Below are 26,334 nucleotides of genomic sequence, written 5' to 3'. Positions count from 1 at the left end.
CTTGTCCCCCATCTAGGCTCTTCCAGCTCCCAGCTTGGTGCCCACTCTCACAACCATGGCTCCGTGGCTCTGACACCCATTCCTCTTCTAGGCTTAGCCATTGACTTCCCTGAGAGCAAACTCTACTGGATCAGCTCTGGGAACCACACGATCAACCGTTGCAATCTGGATGGGAGTGAGCTGGAGGTCATCGACACCATGCGTAGCCAGCTGGGCAAGGCCACTGCCCTGGCCATCATGGGTGAGGGCTTGGGTGGGAAGAAGGACGGAAGTAAAGCAGGCTAGGCACAGCCGAATGGGGGGAGGCATGTCATGTGGGCCACTTTCCACCCCAGGAGCCTGATGGCTTCTGCAAGAGGGCTGAGCAGGGGACCTTCCCAAGGGTCTTATTCCCTCCTGTTGCCCCCAGGGGACAAGCTGTGGTGGGCAGATCAGGTGTCAGAGAAGATGGGCACATGCAACAAGGCCGACGGCTCCGGGTCGGTGGTGCTGCGGAACAGCACCACGTTGGTTATGCACATGAAGGTGTATGATGAGAGCATCCAGCTAGGTATGCAGTGGGTGCAGGGATGTGGTGTACAGCGGGTCTGCAGCAGCAAAGGGTGGGGGAGCAGAGAGGCTGCAGAACCATGCCCATGAGCGGCCTCCAGAATAGTGGGGTGACGGGCCAGAGGGAGGCTGAGCTCCACTCCTCACCCACAGGGCTTTTCCTTTCACCTTATACCCACTCGTGTGAAATGTAGACTCAGTCTGGCCAGAAGGTCCAGGCTTCTAAGAAGACATAAGTCCTGAGAGTTGGGTTGGGTGGGACCCTGACAGGTCCAAGGTGAATCCAGTGACTGTCCTCTCTGAGCAGCCCAAGCCTATCCCCACAAAGGCCATCTCACCCTTTTCTGTCCACTGCCCTCCCCCAGAGCATGAGGGCACCAACCCCTGCAGTGTCAACAATGGAGACTGCTCCCAGCTCTGCCTGCCAACATCAGAGACAACTCGCTCCTGTATGTGTACAGCTGGTTACAGCCTCCGGAGCGGACAGCAGGCCTGTGAGGGTCAGTTCCCGGCATTTCCTCTCTGCCTAACCTTGACCCCTTCTACCCTATTGCTACATCGTGCGTTTGAGAAAGACATCATGTTACCAGGAGGCTTCTGGGTTAGATGGTTATCCAGTCCCCCTTCTGGGTACTGTGGACAAAAGGTCGAGCCAGAAAATGGGGCCAGCATAGTAAGAAGCTGGATCACAATGTGCTGCTGACTGTCCAGTATCTGCAGTAGGTTTTGGTGAGGTAGTCACCCACTGACAGAGGCAGGCCAGCTTGGCAGAAGAGGCGTGCCCCATGCTGTGCCATGGGTTTATAGAGTACATAGAATGTGATACTTGGTACATTGAAGAAAGAAGTTGGTGGTTCAATAGAGTGTGCTTAACATGACCTGAGCCCTGACTTAAATCCCAGCTATGTATGTGCACAGTGGGGACAGACGCTCATGTTATATAAGAGGCAAGAAATGTAGCTAAGCAGTCAAGTTCCAGGGCCCCTGAGCCCTGTCAAGGGCAGTGTGGGAAGACTATGATAAGGCTGTGAGCTAGGGTGGGGTCCTGTGGGTTCTCAGCCAGGAGTGCCTGGAAAGTGGTGTTTGGAGATTAACCTGGGGGTAGAAAGCTTACAGAATGGGGGAGGGAGAAACCAAGGCAGTTAGACCAGTTAGGAGACTATTAGGAGTGTGCGCTTGAGAAGGCATGCTCTAGGCTGGGCTACTCAGCCGGCTTGCAGGGAAGGGATGAGACTCAGAGACACTTCATGAGAACTTGCTGGTTTACAAGCTTGCCCTTGGACAGAACTTTACCCCAAAGAGCTCTGACAGAAACCTCCTGCTTTGATGTGGGTGGGTGTTACAGAAAGGAACACAGAACCAAGCAACATGGAAACATTGTATCACACATTTTATCAAAGGGATGGGAATCAGGGAGGATTCTGGGATGCAGAGGTAGCGATGCCCTCTCAGAAACAGAAAAACTGGGAACAAGACTGGCCCCGGGCAAGCAAGATGCAGGGAACTTTGTGTTGGGAAAGCATTTGGAACAGAGCAGAGGCAGGGCAATGAAAACCTTAAGGTCAGACCAAGTGCCAAACTGGGAATCTAGATTTTGGAGTCTTGCCACTCTGGTTGTCTGCAGCGACCTCCCCTGAGGATCTTGGAAGGAAGACACAGGGTTGAATTAAGAGGGTCGGGTGCTGAGAAAGAAATAAAGTCTCTTTCTGCCCTCTAGTGGTGAATAATGGTTCTGCCGGTAGTTCCCCTGGAGCTGGGGCTCTCAGAGGCCCTATCCAGTCAGGTACCATCTCCTGTCCAAGCTCCAGGCCTCAAACACGGTGTGAGCCGTTAGGGGTCCAGGAGATGGGTAGAAGAAACTGTTAAAGGAGAAGCCTAGAAAAGCAGTTTGAGGGTGACAGGAACCTAGCTTTGTCAGCAAGGCTCATGTCTGAAGTGTCCTTGTGTTACAGGTGTGGGTTCTTTTCTCCTGTATTCTGTCCATGAGGGAATTCGGGGGATCCCACTGGATCCCAATGACAAGTCGGATGCCCTGGTCCCAGTGTCGGGAACGTCACTGGCTGTTGGAATCGACTTCCATGCTGGTGAGCTATTGGCCTGGGGGATTGATCAACATGCCCCAGTAGCTTATGGGGATGGCACCTTAAAGTCCTAGAAGGTCTGTCTGTACCAACCATAGTCGCTGCCTCACTCCTTCCTGCTGCCTCCCCACTACCAAGAAAGCACCCAGCACCTCCAGCCCCTACTCAGTGCTATCCTGACCCTCCGAGTGGTTTGACCCCCTTGCCTTGCCTCTGCTTTGAGGGGCATTCTCATGTCTGCCCCTCTGCTTCCAGAAAATGACACTATTTATTGGGTGGACATGGGTCTAAGCACCATCAGCAGGGCCAAGCGTGACCAGACATGGCGAGAGGATGTGGTGACCAATGGCATTGGCCGTGTGGAGGGCATCGCGGTGGACTGGATCGCAGGTGCATGGTAGAAGGAAAATAGACTTGAGGGGAAGGGCACAGGCTATGGGGACATGAGGTCTGTGAAGGTATGGGCAGGAGCCAGTGGGAGCTACAGGGAAAACTTGGATGGAAGGGGTCAAGTACAAGGCTCCCACCAATCCCCCTGAACCCCACCGACTCCCTCCTCAGGCAACATCTACTGGACAGACCAGGGCTTTGATGTCATCGAGGTTGCCCGACTCAATGGATCTTTCCGTTATGTGGTCATTTCCCAGGGTCTAGACAAGCCTCGGGCCATCACTGTCCACCCAGAGAAGGGGTAAGGAGCTAGGCAGGCTGGCTTGGATCTCTTGACCACAATATATTCGGACAAGGCCCAGCTTCTGCATGGGATGGGGTCTCACCCTCACTTCCATCCCTACCCACAGGTACTTGTTCTGGACTGAGTGGGGTCACTACCCACGGATTGAGCGGTCTCGCCTTGACGGCACAGAGAGAGTGGTGCTGGTTAATGTCAGCATCAGCTGGCCCAATGGCATCTCAGTAGACTATCAGGTATGGACACATCCTGGAGCTGATGGAGGAGATGACTCAGGCTCTGTGCCTTCCCCTGTCAGTTTCCCTGTGGTTAACCAATCAGGGTCAGACGTGGACCAGGGAGGGTGGTGCCGTCCCCTAACCCATCCATCACCTAGAAGAGTAATCAGCCTGCCCTAGAACATGGAGGGTGGTCATGCAGAAGCACAGTATGAGAAAGCTGGGTGTGGTAGCATATGCCTAACAATGAAGAGGCTGAGACAGGAGGATCACTTCAAGTTTGAGGCCATCTTGGACTCTCCAGTAAGATCTCTCAAAAACTTAAGACAGATACATAGATAGGTAGAAGATAGATCAATAGATAATAGATATATAGGTGATAGATACATAGATATATAGATGATAGATGATAGATACTTGATAGATACATGATAGATGATACATAGTTACATAGATGAGATAGATATATAGGTAGATGGTAAATAGATAAGTGATAGATAAATAGATGACAATAGATGATAGATACATAGGTAGATGATAGATAATAGATTGATAGATGATAGATAGATAGATAGATAGATAGATAGATAGATAGATTGATAGGTGATAGATACATAGATAGATGGATAAGGGGCTGACTTGGTGTTTGCCTAACATGCTTAGTCCTGGGTTTGGTCTCCAATGCTGCGAATGATGGCAATAATTAATTAATTAAAAGGTATGGAGTGAGGGTCCACACAGTAAGTGTGGTTACACATGGACCAGATCCCCACTGCCTGGGATGCAGGAGTTAGAGCCCCAAGGCGAGCTGGGTACTTTTGCTCTCAGGGCGGCAAGCTCTACTGGTGTGATGCCCGGATGGACAAGATCGAACGTATCGATCTGGAGACGGGTGAGAACCGTGAGGTGGTCCTGTCCAGTAACAACATGGACATGTTCTCTGTGTCTGTGTTTGAGGATTTCATCTACTGGAGTGACAGGTATAGATCTCCCTGGGTATCTATATATCCAGGGCTGGATCCTGCTTCTCCCTTGGATTTCTCCTTCCTGGCTTTTTGGTGGCACCCAACTCACGACTTTCCCTTCTCCAGAACTCACGCCAACGGCTCCATCAAGCGTGGATGCAAAGACAATGCCACAGACTCCGTGCCTCTGAGAACGGGCATTGGCGTGCAGCTTAAAGACATCAAGGTCTTCAACAGGGACAGGCAGAAGGGTAAGGCTGGGCTCTGGGCGAGGGCAGCAAGGTGAAGGACAGCACAGCCTTGGAGGAAGAGGGACCAAGTGGGCAATGAGAGCCTGCAGTGCACTGTCTAGTGACTCACAAGAGGTGGAGGCAGGGAGGTAGGGCTGGGCAGCAGGATAGAGCTAGATATTGGATACTGTGGCCATGCAGGACCCAGCAGAAGTTTCCAACTGATTCGAGGACAGAGACACCAAAGAGCCTTTCTCTATGCTATACACTGAGCCACACTACCTTCCAGTGCTCTCTGCCCCCAGGTACCAACGTGTGCGCAGTAGCCAACGGTGGGTGCCAGCAACTATGCTTATATCGGGGTGGTGGACAGCGAGCCTGTGCCTGTGCCCATGGAATGCTGGCAGAAGATGGGGCTTCGTGCCGAGAGTATGCTGGCTACCTGCTCTATTCAGAGCGTACCATCCTCAAGAGCATCCACCTGTCAGATGAGCGTAACCTCAACGCACCGGTGCAGCCTTTCGAAGACCCTGAGCACATGAAAAATGTCATCGCCCTAGCTTTTGACTACCGGGCAGGCACCTCCCCAGGGACCCCTAACCGCATCTTCTTCAGTGACATCCACTTTGGGAATATCCAGCAGATCAATGACGATGGCTCGGGGAGGACCACCATCGTGGAAAGTGAGCCAAGCCCAAGTCCTTCCAAGAAGTGGGGTGGTGGTGGTGGGGAGGGGGTGTGGGGTTCGGTCAGCATGGACAAACCCACGTACTGGGGTGGTCCCAAGGCAGCATTCTCAACCTGTGGGTCCCATATCAGATATCCTGAGTGCCAGATGTTTACATTACAGCTCACAACAGCAGCAGCAAAATTACAGCTACGAAGTAGCAACAGAAAAAGTTTTACGGCTAGGGTCACCACAACATGAGAAAGTAACTGTATTAGAGGATCGCGGCACCAGGAAGGTTGAGAACCACTGTCCTATGACGCTGGCCGGACCCACTGCCGTTGCAGTAACCTGCACATTTTTCTTTATGGCGAGCAGGAAGGAGGCCCCGCTTCTTTCGCACTGGTTTCATTCTGCTCCGTGATACACTCCACGGGCAGCAGACACTGGCCCAGGTGCAGCTCTCCCCATGTGGAGTCCAGAACTCCAACGAGCTTCTTACCCTGACCTCAGGAGTCAGGGTCTCAGAGGCGTGCGCATGAATGCTGAGCCTGGTAGCCAGTGGCCCTGCCAGAGCAGCGGAAGCCACAGAGCTGTCACCAAAAAAAAGAGATAGTCTCAGTGCTGCCTTATACCCCTTCGCTTCCAGTTTTCCCTTTCTTCTTCTTTACTCCCTTCCCCTCCCCATTTAAAAAAAAAAAAAAAACTTTCTTTGTAGCCACACAAACCTTGATTTGACTTTCTGATCCTCCTGCCTGCACCTTGCCCTGTATGAGGCTGGGGTCATCCAGGGTTATATGTGTGCACCACCATCATACCCCTTTTTTATGTGGTGGTAGGACTTGAACCCAGAGCTTTGTGCATGCTAGGCTAGCACTGTGCTACCCAAGGTCCATTCCCAGACCTCCTTTGTTGCTCTCTTCACCCAGCAGGGCCATGCAGACCAGCCAGGTACTGACTAGGTACAGCATAGAAAAGAACAGACCTGTTCTGTCCTTCTGGCTCCTGGCACATTTTCTCCACAATGTCCTGTCTGTGTCTAAAAATGGAGCATCCAAGGGCTGATGGAGTACGTGTTTAGCATGTACAGGACCCTGGGTCTGTCCCCAGGAGCTAAACCGGATACTCTTAATCCCCACTCCATCAGGAGAGACTGGGAGCCAGCCCCTCCCTTCAAGCTGTCTGTCCTACAGTGTACTCAGCTTTGTGGCAGCCACAGAGACACGCACCAGGGAGCCACATGCTCCTTTTCCACCTGTGCTCTTTAGTCCGACCTTATGTCTGCTTTATAAAACACTCCAGCTCAAGTCCTGCAAGCAGGAAGCTCCCCAGTCTGGCCCCAGTGGAGTTCAGTTAACCAGAATCTCCCCACACATGACTAAACAGAACTCCACTGCTGAAGAGCATGGCCATACATAGGCCGGGGTTGGGGGAGGGGGTAAGGAAGGTGCCAGGGGTCACAGCAGAGGTGCTATGACATGGTGCTGTGAGAGGAGCTGGGGCGCTGGCAAGTCAGACCAAAGAACCCTCTGAGGAACTCCCAGCTCCCACAATTCTCAGTGGAGCCAGGAGCCAGTCCATCCCCTTAGCACCTACCAGGCTGCACTCCTGCTTCTGTTCATTGGCCCCTCTCAACCCACAGCTGTTTCCTTCTCTTCACAGATGTGGGCTCTGTGGAAGGCCTGGCCTATCACAGAGGCTGGGACACACTGTACTGGACAAGCTACACGACATCCACCATCACCCGCCATACCGTGGACCAGACTCGCCCAGGGGCCTTTGAGAGGGAGACGGTCATCACCATGTCTGGAGATGATCACCCAAGGGCATTTGTGCTGGACGAGTGCCAGAAGTGAGCTGCTGGGCCCACGAACGGGGTGGGAGCCATGGCAGTGGGGACAACAGAAGCTGCCCCATACGGGAGAGGGAAAAGGAAAGGAGTCCCCACCATTTCTTGCTATATGGCCTCAGTGAGGTGTATCACCTCTCTAAGCTCTACTTAATGCAAGTGTCAGAACCGAAGGGAAGGTTGAGGGCCATGGGAGATGCTTCTGGCTTTGTGACTGGCATTCACCACACAGAGTAAGTCCATGGGACTCTGGGACTCAAGGCTTCAATGAAAGTTCACTGACCCTGAGTACATGGATACTCTGGGCTAGGCCTGTTCAAATCCCTTGCTGAGCAGAAGTCTTATGACATGAAAGGACAGTGATCAAGGGGCAGTGCAAAGGCAGTTGCGGGCCCAAGGCCCCAAAGTGGGAAAAGCAAGAAGAGCTCAGACCAGAACAGCAACGGGACTGTCCACCGCACTGGCCTGAGCAGGCAGGGAGGCTGGTTCACCTGTCTCCTGCCGAACCTGATTGTCTTCATTTCGACGTGCAGGTTACTAGTGAACCACACCCTCTCCATAGCAGTCCAGGCTCATGTCTGAGCAGCCTGCCCTCCCCAGTTCAGCTGGAATCAGATGTTTTCAAACAGCTTTACTAAGAAATGAAGGAACAAACAAACCCAGAAGCAACTCCACAGCCTCGGTGACCTCACCTGTCTGGGCTGGTCCCAGGGCCTGTCCTAGGCCTAGAGCCTCCAGGGAAAGGCTGTCATGCTATTTTTTTTTCTGCCATTCTAAAAGAGGCATCCTCATTTTCAACCAAGTTCCTCCTGGCTGAGACCAGGAAAGCGCTCTGTCTAGAGCCCAGAGCCAGTGGCTTCTGAAAAACCCAAGTACACGGAGAATGGAGTTTGCTGAAATGCTGAGGGTGGAGGATTTTGTGTCTGCTAGACCTGCCCTGTGAAAGTCTGGGAGCATGTCCTTGGGGAGGCAGCTCAGTACAGGCTGAGGGGTGACTGGAGGGGACCGGAGGAGAGGTGTGAGGTTGTCTTGGGGGATTTGGAAGGAGCCAGTGTGTCAGGATAGAGGTTCAGACAGCCATACTCCTCCTGATCCCCATTGGTGCATTAGTGGCCTTGGAACAGGTGGAAAATTCACTGTGTTTCTAGCTGCTGACCTCCCTACCCCAGGGAAGCCTCCCCTCCCCCAACCACACCATCCTGCAAAGCAGCTTTGCCAAACTCTTAACCAACGGTGCCTCCCATGTGAGCTCGTTTGGCGCTCCACTGTGAATGTGGTCTGGGCTGGCCCTGAGAGTGTGGGAGTCACTGTAAAGCCAGACTGCACAAGTCAAGAAACAACGCTCAGACCCAGCACGGCGGTCCACACCTGTAATCTCAGCACTGGGGAGATGGACATAGGAACAGTGGGAGTTGAAGTCATTAAGCTCCTTATTAAACTGCCTAAGTAGTTGAAGGGTAGCCTGGGATACATCAGGCCCTATCTGAGGAATGGTGGGAGGGAGAGAGAAAGAAACCATGCTACAACTGCTGCCCCAGGACAGCCTGAATGGGTTGCCACCTCTATCCATAAAGAGTCCTCTCCCTGGCTGGGTGTGGTGATGCATTTGGGAGGCAGAGCAGGCAGATGTCTGAGTTCGAGGCTTGGCTGGTCTACAGAGCCAGTTCCAAGACAGTCAGAGCTCGGTCTCACAAACAATGAAACAGTCTTGTCCCTGAGGAATGGACCTCTAAGAGACCAGCAAGAGTTGTGCTGTGGTTGAGCTGGAAGAGGACTGGAATGTAGGTTAGCTGGCAGACTGTTTGCCGGGCACCTGTACAGTAGCGTGGTCTGTAATCCCAACACTTGGAAGGTGGAGGCAGGAGGACCAGAAGGTAAAGAAACACCAAGGCCAGCCCAGGCTGGAGATCCTGGAGGGAGAAGACAAAAGCATAAACAGACAAGTTACAAGTTCATCAGTTAGGTCAGAGAAGGGAGGGGCTGAGGCACGGGTGACCTGGTCTATTCTGAAACTGTTTCTGTTTTCTTCAGTGCATCTGGAAGGTGTGCAAAGGGTTCACCACCCCAGGTCAAGTGAATGAATCAAACTGTCTGAGGGTGACCTCGCTGTCGCTGTGCTGTGCTTGACACCCCGCCCCCCTATACACACACCCAGGCCTTTACCACCACCCCACAAACAGCAGGGCATGGCTAGGCCTTAAATACACAAGTCCTTATGTTGTGGAGAAAAAGAAATTTTTTTAAAGATTGATGTATTATGGATACAGCGTTCTTCCTGCATATATGCCTGCAGGCCAGAAGAGGGCACCAGACCTCATTATAGATAGCCATGAGTTGTTGCTGGGAATTGAACTCAGGACCTTTGGAAGAGCAGCCAGTGCTCTTAACCTCTGAGCCATCTCTCCAGCCTGAGAAAACTATTTTTGAGGGTACAATCCATGTATGCCCAAGGAAATAGTTAATACTTATGGGTTGCTTGGGTACTTTGGTGAAGAGCCAACTTCAGTACAGAGAAAGCAGTTAGCAATAAATTCATGGGAAACTCTCATTGAGATGAATACACACTACTTAATTTTTACCACCTTCTGCAGCAACATTATCCCCGACCACGTAAGGGAAAACGAAGGTAGATTGGTCAGGCAAGTTGCCTAAAGTAGGCAGCCTACTACTTTTTATTTCCTTGCTGGAAAGTGATGGAGCCAAGACTGGGAGCTGGGAGCTGGGAGCTGACTCGCTTGGCCACACAGCCTCCAGTCTCCGCAAATGCAGATGGTCCTTTCCCATACTGCAGTGCATGCCTGCGGGCACACAGTGAGTCAGACCTGGCCACGTAGTACAGTGATGAAGCGTCCTGGCTGGGCTATTCTCAGGCACCAAGGTTACATTGGCTTTCGTGGCTCTCATGTTGTGATGCTCATCCTGGGTTCTAGTTGACTCCAAGGTTGGCCTGTGTCCTCCAAAGCTGACCCTTAGGTTCCTGATCCCTTTGCCTGTTTCCCACCAGCCTGATGTTCTGGACCAATTGGAATGAGCTTCACCCAAGCATCATGCGGGCAGCCCTATCTGGAGCCAACGTCCTGACCCTCATCGAGAAGGACATCCGCACACCCAATGGGTTGGCCATCGACCACCGGGCCGAGAAGCTTTACTTCTCGGACGCCACATTGGACAAGATCGAGCGCTGTGAATATGATGGCTCCCATCGCTATGTGAGTGTGTGGGGTGGGTGGGGACATGGGGGAAACCAAGTCAGGACAGAGCACCAGACAGGGAGACCCAGGATGTGGTGAGAGTCCTTAACTGTGAATGCCTTTGCCCTGAGTGTTTCTGACACCACACAGACAAGGGAGAAGGCAAGATGCACCCAAATCCTTCCCAGATGTTCTGTGGCTTCCCATGTGCTCCTTGCCTGCCCTCACTGTGGTCTTAGGACTGATGAGAGGCTTGAACAACATGGAGACACGGATGCTCCTGTCTCAACAGGTGATCCTGAAGTCAGAGCCCGTCCACCCCTTTGGGTTGGCAGTGTACGGAGAGCACATTTTCTGGACTGACTGGGTGCGGCGGGCTGTGCAGCGGGCCAACAAGTATGTGGGCAGTGACATGAAGCTGCTGCGAGTAGACATCCCCCAGCAGCCCATGGGCATCATCGCTGTGGCCAATGACACCAACAGCTGTGAGTGGAGCCTGCTACCCGCCTTGCTCTCCTGCTCTCTGTGCCTGCACACACACACGCGCACACACACACATATGACAGTCTTGTCTCTCCTGCTCTCTGTGCCTGCACACACACACGCGCGCACACACACATATGACAGTCTTGTCTCTGCTCTGTGTCTGCGCGCGCGCGCGCGCACGCGCGCGCACACACACACACACACGCGCACACACACGCGCACACACACGCACACACACACGCGCACACACACGCACACACACACACACACTCATATTGCTCATGGTTCTAGGCTATCCTATCACTCAGCCTAATAATTCCATCTGCCCAGGGCCACCCATACCCTAAACCTCACCTCAGACCCACATACCAGATGTAGCCCATCCTCCCCTCCCCAAGCCTGTACAAAGACATACATACCTACACCTGGCCCTCTCTTTCGTTTGTGTGTGTGTGTGTGTGTGTGTGTGTGTGTTTCACTAACAGATCCAAGGCTTTCCCAAGTGCCTTCTGCCTGCTCCTTGTATACACTCCTGGCCACCAGTACATGTATCTGTCAAAACTTTTTAACTTAGAATCTCCCACAAAATCCATCTCAAAACTCTCAGTGCCCGAATGTCTCACAGCCTCAGCACCCCCATGCCAAGTCCTCCCCACCTGCCAAGTCCTCCCCACCCTCCCCACTGCTGTGAATCTGCTGCTGGGGTCTCGCAGAGCACTGGAACGTTAGGTGGGCATCTTGGGGGTGCAAAGATTGGGGAAGAGCTTCTGCTCTTAAGCTCGCAGTCTCCCCCCAACCCCCATCTCTGCTCAGGTGAACTTTCCCCCTGCCGTATCAACAATGGCGGCTGTCAGGATCTGTGTCTGCTCACCCACCAAGGCCATGTCAACTGTTCCTGTCGAGGGGGCCGGATCCTCCAGGAGGATTTCACCTGCCGGGGTGAGGAAGGGAGTTGAACGGGGCTGCTTTGGGGTGTCAGTACAAGAGACCCTTCTTCCAGACTTCAGCCCAGGCACAACTCATGGAAACCCTCTCCCCCCCTCTCCCCGCCCCCAGCTATGAACTCCTCTTGTCGGGCACAAGATGAGTTCGAGTGCGCCAATGGAGAGTGTATCAGCTTCAGCCTCACCTGTGATGGTGTCTCCCACTGCAAGGACAAGTCTGATGAGAAGCCCTCCTACTGCAGTAAGAGCCCCTTTCAGCTCCTGCTCCTCCTAGATGACAGCTTAGGACCTCCTCCTGAGTCCCCTGGGCCATGTGACCCAGCTCATAGCCTGCACTCAAGAAGAGCAGAGTCCATGGAGGGGACTCAACAGTCATGGGGTAGGGGCAGCCCCTTCCTGTGCCAGCTGTGACCACCCGCATCCTCCCTTCACAGACTCACGCCGCTGCAAGAAGACTTTCCGCCAGTGCAACAACGGCCGCTGTGTATCTAACATGCTGTGGTGCAATGGGGTGGACGACTGTGGCGATGGCTCCGATGAGATTCCTTGCAACAGTGAGTAGTTGCTATACCCCAGCCTCCCACCTCACCCCTGCCCTCACCTCAGCCTCCTGCCTCACCCCTGCCCTCACCTCAGCCTCCTGCCCCACCCCTGCCCTCACCTCAGCCTCCTGCCCCACCCCTGCCCTCACCTCAGCCTCCTGCCCTCACCTTAGCCTCCTGCTTCACCTCAGCCTCCCACCTCACCCCTGCCCTCACCTCAGCCTCCCATCTCACCCCTGCCCTCCCCTCAGCCTCCCATCTCACCCCTGCCCTCACCTCAGCCTCCTGCCTCACCCTTGCCCTCACCTCAGCCTCCTACCTCAGCCTCCTGCCCCACCCCTGCCTCCCACCTCACCCCTACCCTCACCTTAGCCTCCTGCTTCACCTCAGCCTCCCACCTCACCCCTGCCCTCACCTCAGCCTCCCATCTCACCCCTGCCCTCACCTCAGTCTCCCACCTCACCCCTGCCCTCATCTCAGCCTCCCATCTCACCCCTGCCCTCACCTCAGCCTCCTGCCTCACCCTTGCCCTCACCTCAGCCTCCTACCTCAGCCTCCTGCCCCACCCCTGCCTCCCACCTCACCCCTACCCTCACCTTAGCCTCCTGCCTCATCCCTGCTTTAGTTTAAGTCTCTACCTTGTCCTCACTCTGGCTGAACATTTGTCACCAGGTACTCTGAGGACAGGCTAGAGCTCTGTCCTGGGCCTTTGTGGCTCTGCAGAGGGATGCTGGCCTGATAGTACTGGTGGGCTCTGTTCTAGAGACCGCCTGCGGCGTGGGTGAATTCCGCTGCCGGGATGGGTCCTGCATCGGGAACTCCAGTCGCTGCAACCAGTTTGTGGATTGTGAGGATGCCTCGGATGAGATGAATTGCAGTGAGTGACAGCCTGCCCATGACTGACAGCCTGCCCATGACTAACAGCTGGCCCATGATTAACAGCCTATCCGTGACTGACAGCTGACCTGTGACTGACAGCTGGCCTGTGATTGACAGCCTGCCCATACCTGCTTTCCCCTGTCCCTCCCACCTCAGGCTGTTCTGCCTTATTTCCTCTCAGCCTGCTTGGCCCCAAATAGTAGCCTCTATTCTGTCTAGCCTTGCTTTATCTCCCTCCATGGAGGTAGTGAGCCAGTGGACAGCAATCACCAAATCTGAAACTATAGGGGTACCACAGGGCCAGCAGCTGCTCTTAGAGGGAACTGGGTGCGACCCCTTACCCACCCACCCTCCCTCTACCAGGCGCCACCGACTGCAGCAGTTATTTCCGCCTGGGCGTGAAAGGTGTCCTCTTCCAGCCTTGCGAGCGGACATCCCTCTGCTATGCACCCAGCTGGGTGTGCGATGGTGCCAACGACTGTGGAGACTACAGTGACGAGCGTGACTGCCCAGGTTGGCCAGTGGAAGCTTGCTGGGTGGACGGGAGGCCCAGGGGACTGGCAGCATCTTCACAGCTCCCTTCTACCCCCAGGTGTGAAGCGCCCACGGTGCCCACTCAATTACTTTGCCTGCCCCAGCGGGCGCTGCATCCCCATGAGCTGGACGTGTGACAAAGAGGACGATTGTGAGAACGGCGAGGATGAGACCCACTGCAGTGAGTGCCCGAGCAGCCATCCTCCCCATTCTACCCCTTCCCACCCACCAAGTGTGAAGACCCTCCCTAGCTCTCACCCCACAGTCCGTATGGGAAACGCCTGGGTTTCCACTGTGCCTCACCCTCTCAGACTCCAGAATAGGGTCACGGAGGGATGCCACAGGCACCTGCTCTGTCTTTCCTTGCCTTCTCATTATGTCTCCTCTCTATTCCAGACAAGTTCTGCTCGGAGGCCCAGTTTGAGTGCCAGAACCACCGGTGTATCTCCAAGCAGTGGCTGTGTGACGGCAGCGATGACTGCGGGGACGGCTCCGATGAGGCAGCTCACTGTGGTAAGGAGTGGCCTGAAGCAGGTTCAGGGAGGTGTCACAGGGAGAGACATTTGTCCTACCCCCTAAGGAAGAGTCCGCATACCAGTAGGCCATGTTGTCACGGCTGCCCACTCTGCCCTGTCCCCTCCTGAGTCTCTGTGTGTCTCTCTGCCCCGCCCACAGAAGGCAAGACTTGCGGCCCCTCCTCCTTCTCCTGTCCTGGCACCCACGTGTGTGTCCCCGAGCGCTGGCTCTGTGACGGTGACAAGGACTGTGCTGATGGCGCGGATGAGAGCATCTCAGCTGGCTGCCGTGAGTGGGAGAGGCCGTGAGGAGTGGGTGGGCAGCCAACATCACAGCCCTGCTCTGCCAATGCCGGCAAATGAATGAGGTCAAGGGTAGGAAGGACTTCAGTCGGTCTGTGAGTGTAGAGCCATAGCCTCAGCTCCTGGATCCAGACTCCTCCCATTCTGTCCGATGCCCCCACGCAGGTCCAGGAACCTCAGGATGGGGGTGGGGCGACCATCAATAGCTAGTAGGTCAGGGCTGGAGCAGGGCAGGCCTGAGGAGGGACTCTCTACCTCCATCCCCAGTGTACAACAGCACCTGTGACGACCGTGAGTTCATGTGCCAGAACCGCCTGTGTATTCCCAAGCATTTTGTGTGTGACCATGACCGCGACTGTGCCGATGGCTCTGATGAATCCCCTGAGTGTGGTGAGTGCTATGACTGGAGGAATAGCCCTGCCTAGCCATGCTGGGAGTCCAGCCTCATCATCCATCTCCTCTCCCCACCACAGAATACCCAACCTGCGGCCCCAACGAATTCCGCTGCGCCAATGGGCGTTGTCTGAGCTCCCGCCAGTGGGAGTGTGATGGGGAGAATGACTGTCATGACCACAGTGATGAGGCTCCCAAGAACCCACACTGCACAAGCCCAGGTCGGCCTCTAGGTGGCACCCTGTCCTCCCTCCTCTCCTGTGACCCCCCCCCCCCGCCACTGACCTGTTCCCGCCACCCTCCACGTCGGCCTCTAGGTGGTGCCCTTCCTCCTCTTTCTCCTCTTCCTCCTCTCCTGTGACCCCACTGACCGGTTCCGCCACCCTCCACAGAGCACAAATGCAATGCCTCATCACAGTTCCTGTGCAGCAGCGGGCGCTGCGTGGCTGAGGCGTTGCTCTGCAATGGCCAGGACGACTGCGGGGATGGTTCAGACGAACGCGGGTGCCACGTCAACGAGTGTCTCAGCCGCAAGCTCAGTGGCTGCAGTCAGGACTGCGAGGACCTCAAGATAGGCTTTAAGGTACACGTGGATCGGGCCAGACCCCTTTGCTCCTCCCCCTCATTCCTCCATCAAGTACTTATTGAGAATCCACTCTGCCAGGCAGTGTACTAGGCTCCAAGGGCGTAGCAGGGCAGACAGAAATCTCTTCAGTTAGAGTCTCCATAGAGCCAGAGGGATGTGTTCACAGGTTAGATAAAGCCTGGGAGAGAAGGGAGTGGGTTGTCAAGCAGATATGTTGCTCTGGAGTTCAAGCTAAAGGCCCCGGCCTGGAGGAAGAGTTATCACCCCAGAGAGGCTATTTAAATCCCCAAGGAAGTGAATATAGGTGATAAAAAGCCTTAACCAGTGCTAAGCTACAACAAGGGACTGGGAAGTGAGGGACATGAGAGGGATGCCACCAAAGCAGAATGACAGCCACATGAGGAAGCTCCAGGGACAGGGTGTACAGATTGCAGTCTGCGTGCCTCCCCAGGCCCTCCAGAGGGGCTCTAGTCACCGGTTTCCAGAGAGGGTAAGGGCAGACTCCAGCTGTGTCCTCAGCTGCACATCCCTTATCCCCACAGTGCCGCTGTCGCCCTGGCTTCCGGCTAAAGGATGATGGCAGAACCTGTGCTGATGTGGACGAGTGCAGCACCACCTTCCCCTGCAGCCAGCTCTGCATCAACACCCATGGCAGTTACAAGTGTCTGTGTGTGGAGGGCTATGCACCCCGCGGTGGTGACCCCCACAGCTGCAAAGCTGTGACCGGTGAGACAGGCACTTGGAGGGTGAGATGCATGGCTTTGGCAACGGGAGGCAGGTAGGGAGAGGGCTTGATACAGTGTAGCTAGAGATACCCAGGGGGACCAGAGCTGCCCCAGCATACCTAAGCCAGGAGCTGAGCTGGGACCCTCCCCCTACAGATGAGGAGCCGTTTCTCATCTTTGCGAACCGGTACTACCTGCGCAAGCTCAACTTGGACGGCTCCAACTACACACTGCTTAAGCAGGTGCCAAAAATCAAGCTTTCCTTGCGCCCATTGACTGCCTGAGTTCTTCCTGCCGGGGAGCCCATGGTTGTCTCCTACTCCCTCGCCCTCCAGCCATCCTTCCCCAGATCCACATGTGCCTGCCGGCAGCTGACTTCCCTGTTCCCATCCCAAACCCAGGGCCTGAACAATGCAGTTGCCTTGGACTTTGACTACCGGGGGCAGATGATCTACTGGACAGACGTGACGACCCAGGGCAGCATGATCCGAAGGATGCACCTCAATGGTAGCAACGTGCAGGTGAAAACAGAGGGCTGCCTCATGTTGGTCGACGTGTGCACCAGGGGCCTCAGGGCTGAGCATCACACACCTTCCCACAGTCAGATCTTGTCTCCCCTTCTCCCACACCACAATCAATACCAATTCACCCTCCTTGCTGTGCCACGAAACGTTCTGCTCGTCTCAGCCTCTCTAACTCCTCTAAACTCTGAAAGTGTGCAAGCATAGGAGGTTCTTCCCACCTCCCCCTGCTACATTCTGAGTTCTGTGTGCACTGGGTGTGTGTCAGTGACCTGAGAGACCCCCCGCTTGGAGCTCCTGGTGATAAACACTTACTGTCGGGCCTGGAACAGGACGTTTTAGATCCATCATCTCCCTAGCAAAGCTAACAGTGGGAGCTGTGCTGTATGTGACAGGAGAGAGAGAAGCCATGTGTCAGAGACCAGGATCCCAGTAGCCCTCCTCCTCTGTGTTCCCTACAGGTTCTGCACCGGACAGGCCTTAGTAACCCCGATGGGCTGGCTGTGGACTGGGTGGGTGGCAACCTGTACTGGTGTGACAAGGGCAGAGACACTATTGAGGTGTCCAAGCTCAACGGGGCCTATCGGACAGTGCTGGTCAGCTCTGGCCTCCGTGAGCCCAGAGCTCTTGTGGTGGATGTACAGAACGGGTAAGCAGACAAGAAGGAAAGATTGGGGGGAACCCTGGGAAACACCAGAGCCTGCTCAACCTGCAGGCTCCTGGTGGGACAGTCTCTAGACTCTTAGGGTTCACTGCTCCCCACCTGCCAGGTACCTCTACTGGACAGACTGGGGTGACCACTCACTGATCGGTCGGATTGGCATGGATGGGTCTGGCCGCAGTATCATTGTGGACACTAAGATCACATGGCCCAATGGCCTGACTGTGGACTACGTCACGGAGCGCATCTACTGGGCTGATGCCCGTGAGGACTACATCGAGTTTGCCAGCCTGGATGGATCCAACCGCCATGTTGGTCCGTATGCTAGTGAGGCTGCCCGAAGCCTGGGGGGGTCTAATGGGTCTGTGGAGGGGCCAAGAAGGCATAGTGTACAGACACCACAAACCAGGGGTCTTGGGGCTTCAATACCCTGGTGCTCCCCTGAGACTGGCTCAGACACCAGGCTACAATCCAGTTCCTAGGAGGGAAGAGAGCTATCCCCTGTGCAGGTCGGGATAATGGTCTGAGGGGGTGGGCACAGGAGGGCTACCTGAAGAGCCCCCACCCATGAGTTACCCTTCCCAGGAGGAGCTATGTCCTATGCCAGAGCAGCAGTGTGGCTGTTGGACAAGCTGTCATGTTCAACCTTAGGAAGCCATAGAAACCTCTGGGCCTGGGATTCATTCCCATCTCAGGGCTACGATGGGATTCAAGGAGGTCAGGTAGGCATGGAACCCAGTCTGTACTTGGCGCCAACTTCTGCTCTGTCTCCCCTGCTTCCCCTCCCACAGTGCTGAGCCAAGACATCCCACACATCTTTGCACTGACCCTATTTGAGGATTACGTCTACTGGACCGACTGGGAAACAAAGTCCATCAACCGGGCCCATAAGACCACGGGTGCCAACAAAACCCTCCTCATCAGCACCCTGCACCGGCCCATGGACCTACATGTCTTCCACGCCCTGCGCCAGCCAGATGGTAAGACACGGCAGGGAGGTGCAGGAAGAGCCGTCCAAGCATGAGCGGCCTCCTCTCAGGAGGGTCAAAACCTATAGCCTCAGTGGGAGTTTCTGCTCCTCCCCTCCCGGGCACTGAGCATCCCTACCAGGTCCAGGATGTACAGAGGCTTCAGTCAGCCCTGAGTTCAACATGGGGGTCTCTGGAAACCAGGCCCTGAAGTAGTCAGAGAGCCCAGAGATTAGTGAGTGTGGGCAAAGAACGTCAGAGGAAGTCCTGAAAGCAGACAGATTCAGGGTAGGATAGAGATCTACCCTGCCTCTGTGCAGCCAGACATCCTGTAGAAGGCCAGAAACCATTCCCAGCAGGACCTACCCTCACAGTCAGAGAAGCCAGTGGGCAGCCATGATCCTTCAACCTCTTTCTTCTGGCAGTGCCCAATCACCCCTGCAAAGTCAACAACGGTGGCTGCAGCAACCTGTGCCTGCTGTCTCCTGGGGGTGGTCACAAATGCGCCTGCCCCACCAACTTCTATCTGGGTGGTGACGGCCGTACCTGTGTGTCTAACTGCACAGCAAGCCAGGTGAAGTTCCTCTCAAGATCCCCACACTGCAGCACCCCAGTCCTCTGACCCCGAATTCCTGCTTCCAGCACCCACTAATGCCCGCACCCACTAATGCCTGCACCTCTGGCATGTACGTGTTGACACTGGCACACTTCCTGCCTGCCTTTTGTATTCTCACGGCAGTCCTTGTATGCCATCACCTTTCAAGCACCTCTAATGCTGACCTCACCAGGGCCATGAGTTCTTGCTTTCCCGTGCTCTCCCCATACAGACACCCCCTCATCTGGCTTTCCTAGATTCATTATAGCTCAACTTTCTGTCCAGCTCTGTCACCCCACAAACTCTAACACCACCCACTATTTCTCTGAAACATTTTTTGCCCCGTGAAAGAAAAACTTCCAAGTTCCCCATACCCTCTCCAACCCCTCTTGCCCACTTGCCTTCCAGTTTGTATGCAAGAATGACAAGTGCATCCCCTTCTGGTGGAAGTGTGACACTGAGGACGATTGTGGGGACCACTCAGACGAGCCTCCAGACTGTCGTGAGTGTCCTTGCGGCCACCAGGGATGGAGACCTCACCAAGGGAGCCCACTTGCTCCTGCTCTTTCTTTGTGTGTGTCTGTGTGTGTGTGTGTGTGTGTGTGTGTGTGTGTACACCTGCATGTATATGTGCATGTGTCTGTGTGTGCCTGAATGTCTATGTGTGCCTATGTGTGAATCTGTGTCTCTGTGTGTGTGTGTGTCTGTGTATGTTTGTGTGCCTGCATGTCTATGTGTGTATCTCTTTCTCTCTCTCTCTCTCTCTGTATGTGTGTGTGTGTGTGTGTCTGTGTATGTTTGTGTGCCTGCATGTCTATGTGTGTATCTCTCTCTCTCTCTCTCTCTCTCTCTCTCTCTCTCTCTCTCTCTGTGTGTGTGTGTGTGTGTGTGCCTGCATGTATATGTGCATGTGTCTGTGTGTGCCTGTATGTCTATGTGTGTATCTGTCTCTGTCTCTGTCTCTGTCTCTGTCTCTGTGTATGTGTGTGTGCCTGCATGTGTGCAGGGTACGTTTGCCAGTGCAGACATGTGCATGATGTGGTGAAATGTGTGACAGTCAGAAGACAACTCTCAGAAGTCAGCTTTCTCTTTCCTCACTGGGTTCTGACGATCATTGGGTGATTAGGCTTAGGTGGCAATGCCCTCTGTGCCATCTCCCTGACCCATCTCCTACTCTTGACACTGAGCCTCCCTTCCCGGCAGCCGAGTTCAAGTGCCGCCCAGGCCAGTTCCAGTGCTCCACCGGCATCTGCACCAACCCTGCCTTCATCTGTGATGGGGACAATGACTGCCAAGACAATAGTGACGAGGCCAACTGTGGTAAGGAGCTGCCTAGATACCAGCCATTCCTTCCCCAGCACTTGAGGGCTCCAAGAGAGAGGAAGTGCTAGCCTGCAGCAGCTTTCTCTCTAGGCTACATTTCTAGGCTTGGGACCAAAGCCCACCTGTCCACTACAAGGGACACAGAGGTGCCTACCCACCCTGAGCACCCTACCTCTACTCCTCCCTCTTCCAGACATCCACGTCTGCTTGCCCAGTCAATTCAAGTGCACCAACACCAACCGCTGTATCCCTGGCATCTTCCGTTGCAACGGGCAGGACAACTGTGGGGACGGCGAGGATGAACGGGATTGCCGTACGTGCTGGGTTCAGGGAAGTGGGCAGGGGACATTGGCACACACCGTAGTTGCCCACCGCTTCCCATAGGGGCACGGAGTTAGCTCTGTTGCGGGTGGGACATAAGTCACATTGGGTGTCTCTTGGTTTGCTCAGAAAAGCTCCGTGCTTGGTGTGGACGGTCTGCGGATCCAGGCTGGGGATAAACCATTCCTTCCTCCTGGCTGAGACCAGGGGCAGGCTTTCGGAAGAGGGAGAGCGTGGCACCGAAGCTACGAGGAGATAAAGGGTGGGGTCCTCTTCCTCTGTTCCATCTTGCAGCTGAGGTGACCTGTGCCCCCAACCAGTTCCAGTGCTCTATCACCAAGCGCTGCATCCCCCGAGTCTGGGTCTGCGACAGGGACAATGACTGTGTGGACGGAAGTGATGAACCTGCCAACTGCAGTGAGTTGCCTGTCGCCCCTGGACCATCTTCCCTAGCAGCATCTGGGACTCCATCACCCCAGCACACAGACCCCTCCCTTGGCTACCATACCCTTGCCCAGTGGCTCCTTGGTGGGGACTCCTCCTCACCCGAGCCGGTGCCTTGCAGCCCAGATGACCTGCGGGGTGGATGAGTTCCGCTGCAAGGACTCGGGCCGCTGCATCCCTGCACGCTGGAAGTGTGACGGAGAAGACGACTGTGGGGACGGCTCAGATGAGCCCAAGGAAGAGTGTGGTAAGCCTGGACATCCTGAGAGGATGGCAGTTTGGGATTATGAGTAGAATGAAGTGTGCTGGTAGGCATCTGGGCTGCCTGCTGGTGGGGTCTCAGCATGACCCAGCGCAGGGCTGATACTAGGAAGCTTATCCTGTAGTGCCCACCACCTCTGAATCCTGCTTCTCTCCCTAGCTACCCCTCAGATTAGAATTGTGCAGACTCTCCAGTACCCTCCCTGTTCACCTGCGCACCCCCCAAATCAGCTGCCCTCCCCACACACTTTGCCTGTCTTGCCCAGAACCACCTGATGGCAGGAGTGTCAGTCCTGCACCTCAGAGCAGAGCTCCCTCAGACGGCAATGACCGCCTTCTCGCTGCTTACCCTAGACCCTAACATCTGCCACCTGCTCCACCCCTGACCACCCCAATATCTGCCTCCACGTTTTGCCTCCCCCAGATGAGCGCACCTGTGAGCCATACCAGTTCCGCTGCAAAAACAACCGCTGTGTGCCAGGCCGCTGGCAGTGTGACTATGACAATGACTGTGGAGATAACTCAGACGAGGAGAGCTGCAGTATGTCCTACGCCTTACCCCGCCTGTCACTTCCTTTCCCGGGCCTCGGCATCTCCCTCCTCAGCACCCACGCTCCACAGCCCCGTGCAGGGGGTGGCCTCCCAGGGCAAGGGGGTCAGGCACCCCTCAACTGCGCTCCACCCCACCCTATGTCCTGTCCTTGAGCTTGTGACATTTCATCTCATCTCACGTTTCTCTCCATTTTCACACTGTCCTCTTGGGGTTGCAGAGGTAGGTGTCTCTGGTGTACCCCCGTTCCTGCCAGCTCTGCCTCTGCCTGGAGCCCACCCATCCTTGTGCCATGCGTTTCTGCCCACATCCTTAACTGGCCTCTTCCCCAGACCTGGCGCTTGTCTCAGTGGTCTTGTCCTTCCCTCCCCTCCCCAACATGGTCTGTCCTAAGGACAGGGCCAGGAATCTGTGCCCTCTCCCATGTGTCTGTACCTCATGGGATAAGTGTGAGTACCCTCTTGGCCCAGCCAGTCTCCTGAGGACAGCCAGTCAGCCGCCCACAAATGGCTGAGTGTCTTGATCATTATGCCAGTCAGCTGTGTGGCCTCTTCACAACCGTAGGAGTGAGCGTTGCATTTGGGGGTTAGTAGTTCTGAGGGCTGGGGAATGCCCTTTTTGCCCACCCTGCTGGGGCCTGTCTCTCCTCAGCACCTCGGCCCTGCTCTGAGAGTGAATTTTCCTGTGCCAACGGCCGCTGCATTGCTGGGCGCTGGAAGTGTGACGGCGATCATGACTGTGCCGACGGCTCCGATGAGGTGAGGAGAGCTCAAGGAAAGGGGTGATCTCGGTAGAGTTAGGACAGGACCCCAAGGGCCTGATTGGGCTGCTGGTCCCCGTGCCCACAGAAAGACTGCACCCCCCGCTGTGATATGGACCAGTTCCAGTGCAAGAGTGGTCACTGCATCCCCCTGCGCTGGCGCTGTGATGCGGATGCTGACTGTATGGACGGCAGTGATGAGGAAGCCTGCGGCACTGGGGGTGAGTGAGCTCCTTCCTCCTGGCACCTCCACCCTTCCCACCTCCACCAACCCACTGTGTGGCCCAGGTTAATCCGTCTTTTAATTCCTCCATTTTTTTTTGGTCCTGCAACAAACCCTTATACCGCAAGCCAGACACGGACCTAGTGTTGGATATAGCAGTAGGCAAGGCTCAGGCCCACTCTGCCTGCATTTTTATGAAGGTTTTACCCTGTTGTACTAATTTTTAAATCTCACCAGGGATTTCTACCCCACCTTTCATCATTCAGTTCCCAGATAAAAGACAGAAAACATGTATATTTATAATAAGCCTTTAACACACTAGCGCTGGACAGATATCTCCCTCTAAGCTATTGGCATCTACTTCTCCATCAAGAACCCTAAGCTACAACTTGCCACGTTCCATCGGAGCAGCTCTTAGCTCCAATTGGCCAGCCCTCGAGGCCATATTTTCATGACTCACCTACCCCATGGCATCTTCACCCTCTCTTCAAGATCCCTGCCTCTGACCCCCAGCCTGAGAACCAAAACCCTACCCATCTCTTTGCTCAGCTACAGGCTGTAGGCATCTTTATTCACCAATCAGGGTTAAGTTGGGGGGTAAGGTTACCTAGCATCTCTTGGGTCCGTGTAAGAATCTCCTGGTCCCTGGGGCAACCAGGATATTTGGCATTGTAATACATAGTGATACAATACAATGTGCTACAATACAATGTGCTACAATACAATGTGCTACAATACAATACAATACAATACAATACAATACAATGTAACAGATCTAAGCTCAGCATTGCTCTGAGCAGGCTAAGCTAGGTAGAGAGCCAGCAGAAGGCTGTAGCCAGGACCACCCACGCCCTACCCACCTTCTACCCAGTTGCCTGTGTGAAGAGGCTAGTTCCTGCTCATCTCCCTGACTTGGGACAGGCAGTGAGTCAGGGGCTGCTACAGCCAGACACGCCTGGGCTCAGCCACGGAAGGGACCAGTGTGACACCTGTCAGAAGAGAAGCAGGGGTCTCACCTATAAGACAACCTTCTGGTTCTGCCCTGTGGGCTGATGGTAGCACCCAAAGCTAAGTCCCCTAACTGCCGCAGACTATTCTAGACTCAGGTGTCCTACCTCACCTACTTAAGGAGAGCATCCTAAACCCTGGCGACACTGCCCCAAATAGCCTCTCCTCCCCTAAATACCAGAGGAAGCACATCTGCCCATGGGGCAGAAAATGAAGATGTCTGAGTTTGATTCAGCAACAGCTTCTGTGCTGACCCCTGGGCTCAGTCCTGCCCATGGAGGGAATGAGGGACAGCATCCTGCAGCAGCAGCTGCATTCATCCTTACTCCTTTGTTTGCCCTGCACCCAGTGAGGACCTGCCCCTTGGATGAATTTCAATGTAACAACACCCTGTGCAAGCCACTGGCCTGGAAGTGTGACGGAGAGGACGACTGTGGAGACAACTCAGATGAGAACCCTGAGGAATGCAGTAAGATTTAGGGTGGGGGCTGATTAAGAGCACTGGTTGCTCTTCTAGAGGGTCCTGAGTTCAATTCCCAGCAACCACCTGGTGGCTCACAACCATCTGCAATGGGATCTGATGCCCTCTTCTGGTGTGTCTGAAGATAGCAACAGTGAACTAATATGCATTAGATAGATAGATAGATAGATAGATAGATAGATAGATAGATAGATAGATAGATTTAGGGTGGGACAAGGCAGGGTTAGAGGTCATCCATGGCAAAGACAATGGGGATGTGGCTCCCATAGTCCCATAGACTCCCCAGTGGCCAGCTCTCCCCTACCACTTACTCCCTACCTCCAAGACTGATCGCAGCTCTGTCTCCTGGCTTCTACAGCCCGGTTCCAGTGCCCTCCTAACCGACCCTTCCGCTGCAAGAATGACCGTGTCTGCCTGTGGATTGGGCGCCAGTGTGACGGCACCGACAACTGTGGGGATGGGACTGACGAGGAGGACTGTGGTGAGCTGAGGGCAATGAGCAGGGGCTGAGGGGAGCTGCATCTGGGGAGCAGACATTGCAGTAAAGCTGAAGGGGGGAGTCTAAATCTGGGGAGAGTAGAGCCCTTGGGAAAACGTATGGGAAGCCTCCTCGAGCTCTGAGTCTGCAGGTTCAGCGTGTACACACACACACATATACACACACACACACACCCTCAGCCTGATGAACAGCAAGGACACACCTATGTTCACAAGATCCCTGTGGATGTAGGGGTAGCCTGCTCAGTAGCCTGAAGCCACTCCCCTTCCCAGAGCCCCCCACAGCCCAGAACCCCCACTGCAAAGACAAGAAGGAGTTCCTGTGCCGGAACCAGCGCTGTCTGTCATCCTCGCTGCGCTGTAACATGTTTGATGACTGTGGCGATGGCTCTGATGAAGAAGACTGCAGCATAGGTAGGATCAGGCCTGAGAGCAGAGGGTGGGTGGGCACCTGGGGGCAGGGTTCAGGGGAAGGAATCCACTGTCTGTCCCCCACAGACCCCAAGCTGACCAGCTGTGCCACCAATGCCAGCATGTGTGGGGACGAAGCACGTTGTGTGCGCACCGAGAAGGCTGCCTACTGTGCCTGCCGCCCGGGCTTCCATACTGTGCCGGGCCAGCCCGGATGCCAGGGTAGGAAAGCTGAATGGGAGATGGGGCAGGAACCCCAGCTCCTAGACTCCCCTGTGACCCCCAGTGTAACCCCCAGACATCAACGAGTGCCTGCGCTTCGGCACCTGCTCTCAGCTCTGCAACAATACCAAGGGAGGCCACCTCTGCAGCTGTGCACGCAACTTCATGAAGACACACAATACCTGCAAAGCTGAAGGTGCTAGAGGCGGGGAGGACCGGAAGGGGTGGGACTGGAATGGGTGGGACCGGAAGGGTGGGCGGGGCCGAGCCACACCAGCTATAAAATGGTACTAGTCTGGCATGGAACATTCCGAAGCACACTTCCTTGCTCAGGCATGGACTCCCAGACTCAAGGTGCACCGGGACACCATCCTGAGCAAAGCAAAGCATAGGAAAGGTAGAAGGCATCGGCTGGCTTTCTGGAGAAGTTCTATGAGAGCAACACTCCCATGTGACACAAGTGTCCCCTCCACCCTAGGTTGAGAGTACAGCCAGACTCACATGGGCCCACCCGCATGTCTCCTCCGTGTTCTGACATGGCATTGCACCTTTCATATGTCTGTACTCACACATCGTACACACACATGGTATATATATATATATATATATATATATATATATATATATATATATATATATATATTCCTGTGTATACACACATGTCTCACGCCATGCATATATACACACCACATCCTTGTACCCTCTCAGCATTTATCAGTCTGTAGCAGACCTACATGGC

The 26,334-nt window shown here is 54.7% G+C and overlaps 1 protein-coding gene across 2 annotated transcripts in view; it reads left to right on the top strand.

Moving 5' to 3' along the window:
* The window catches only part of Lrp1 (LDL receptor related protein 1), an 80,558-nt gene that overhangs the window by 47,647 nt on the left and 6,577 nt on the right, over window positions 1-26,334 (top strand). For both annotated transcript variants that reach the window (NM_001130490.1, XM_008765393.3), the window contains 44 exons: window positions 92-241; window positions 410-550; window positions 915-1,049; window positions 2,502-2,633; window positions 2,886-3,020; window positions 3,192-3,321; window positions 3,431-3,557; window positions 4,368-4,519; window positions 4,631-4,755; window positions 5,040-5,417; window positions 7,064-7,253; window positions 10,255-10,459; window positions 10,734-10,926; window positions 11,741-11,866; window positions 11,984-12,112; window positions 12,306-12,425; window positions 13,177-13,290; window positions 13,656-13,805; window positions 13,885-14,007; window positions 14,223-14,339; window positions 14,502-14,630; window positions 14,912-15,034; window positions 15,118-15,258; window positions 15,430-15,620; window positions 16,166-16,349; window positions 16,505-16,590; window positions 16,750-16,869; window positions 17,331-17,518; window positions 17,640-17,845; window positions 18,322-18,510; window positions 18,924-19,072; window positions 19,502-19,595; window positions 20,297-20,413; window positions 20,610-20,729; window positions 21,032-21,154; window positions 21,303-21,428; window positions 21,867-21,983; window positions 22,644-22,750; window positions 22,841-22,973; window positions 24,333-24,452; window positions 24,823-24,945; window positions 25,236-25,376; window positions 25,461-25,595; window positions 25,672-25,791. In NM_001130490.1, coding sequence (NP_001123962.1) covers window positions 92-241; window positions 410-550; window positions 915-1,049; window positions 2,502-2,633; window positions 2,886-3,020; window positions 3,192-3,321; window positions 3,431-3,557; window positions 4,368-4,519; window positions 4,631-4,755; window positions 5,040-5,417; window positions 7,064-7,253; window positions 10,255-10,459; window positions 10,734-10,926; window positions 11,741-11,866; window positions 11,984-12,112; window positions 12,306-12,425; window positions 13,177-13,290; window positions 13,656-13,805; window positions 13,885-14,007; window positions 14,223-14,339; window positions 14,502-14,630; window positions 14,912-15,034; window positions 15,118-15,258; window positions 15,430-15,620; window positions 16,166-16,349; window positions 16,505-16,590; window positions 16,750-16,869; window positions 17,331-17,518; window positions 17,640-17,845; window positions 18,322-18,510; window positions 18,924-19,072; window positions 19,502-19,595; window positions 20,297-20,413; window positions 20,610-20,729; window positions 21,032-21,154; window positions 21,303-21,428; window positions 21,867-21,983; window positions 22,644-22,750; window positions 22,841-22,973; window positions 24,333-24,452; window positions 24,823-24,945; window positions 25,236-25,376; window positions 25,461-25,595; window positions 25,672-25,791 — 6,354 coding nt within the window. The remainder of the gene's footprint in view (window positions 1-91; window positions 242-409; window positions 551-914; window positions 1,050-2,501; window positions 2,634-2,885; window positions 3,021-3,191; window positions 3,322-3,430; window positions 3,558-4,367; window positions 4,520-4,630; window positions 4,756-5,039; window positions 5,418-7,063; window positions 7,254-10,254; window positions 10,460-10,733; window positions 10,927-11,740; window positions 11,867-11,983; window positions 12,113-12,305; window positions 12,426-13,176; window positions 13,291-13,655; window positions 13,806-13,884; window positions 14,008-14,222; window positions 14,340-14,501; window positions 14,631-14,911; window positions 15,035-15,117; window positions 15,259-15,429; window positions 15,621-16,165; window positions 16,350-16,504; window positions 16,591-16,749; window positions 16,870-17,330; window positions 17,519-17,639; window positions 17,846-18,321; window positions 18,511-18,923; window positions 19,073-19,501; window positions 19,596-20,296; window positions 20,414-20,609; window positions 20,730-21,031; window positions 21,155-21,302; window positions 21,429-21,866; window positions 21,984-22,643; window positions 22,751-22,840; window positions 22,974-24,332; window positions 24,453-24,822; window positions 24,946-25,235; window positions 25,377-25,460; window positions 25,596-25,671; window positions 25,792-26,334) is intronic.

The sequence above is a fragment of the Rattus norvegicus genome, chromosome 7 (genome assembly GCF_036323735.1).
Source record: "Rattus norvegicus strain BN/NHsdMcwi chromosome 7, GRCr8, whole genome shotgun sequence".
In the NCBI taxonomy this organism is placed as follows: domain Eukaryota; kingdom Metazoa; phylum Chordata; class Mammalia; order Rodentia; family Muridae; genus Rattus; species Rattus norvegicus.
Note: the sequence above shows the minus strand (reverse complement) of the source record. Positions and strands in the feature narration are given on the sequence as shown.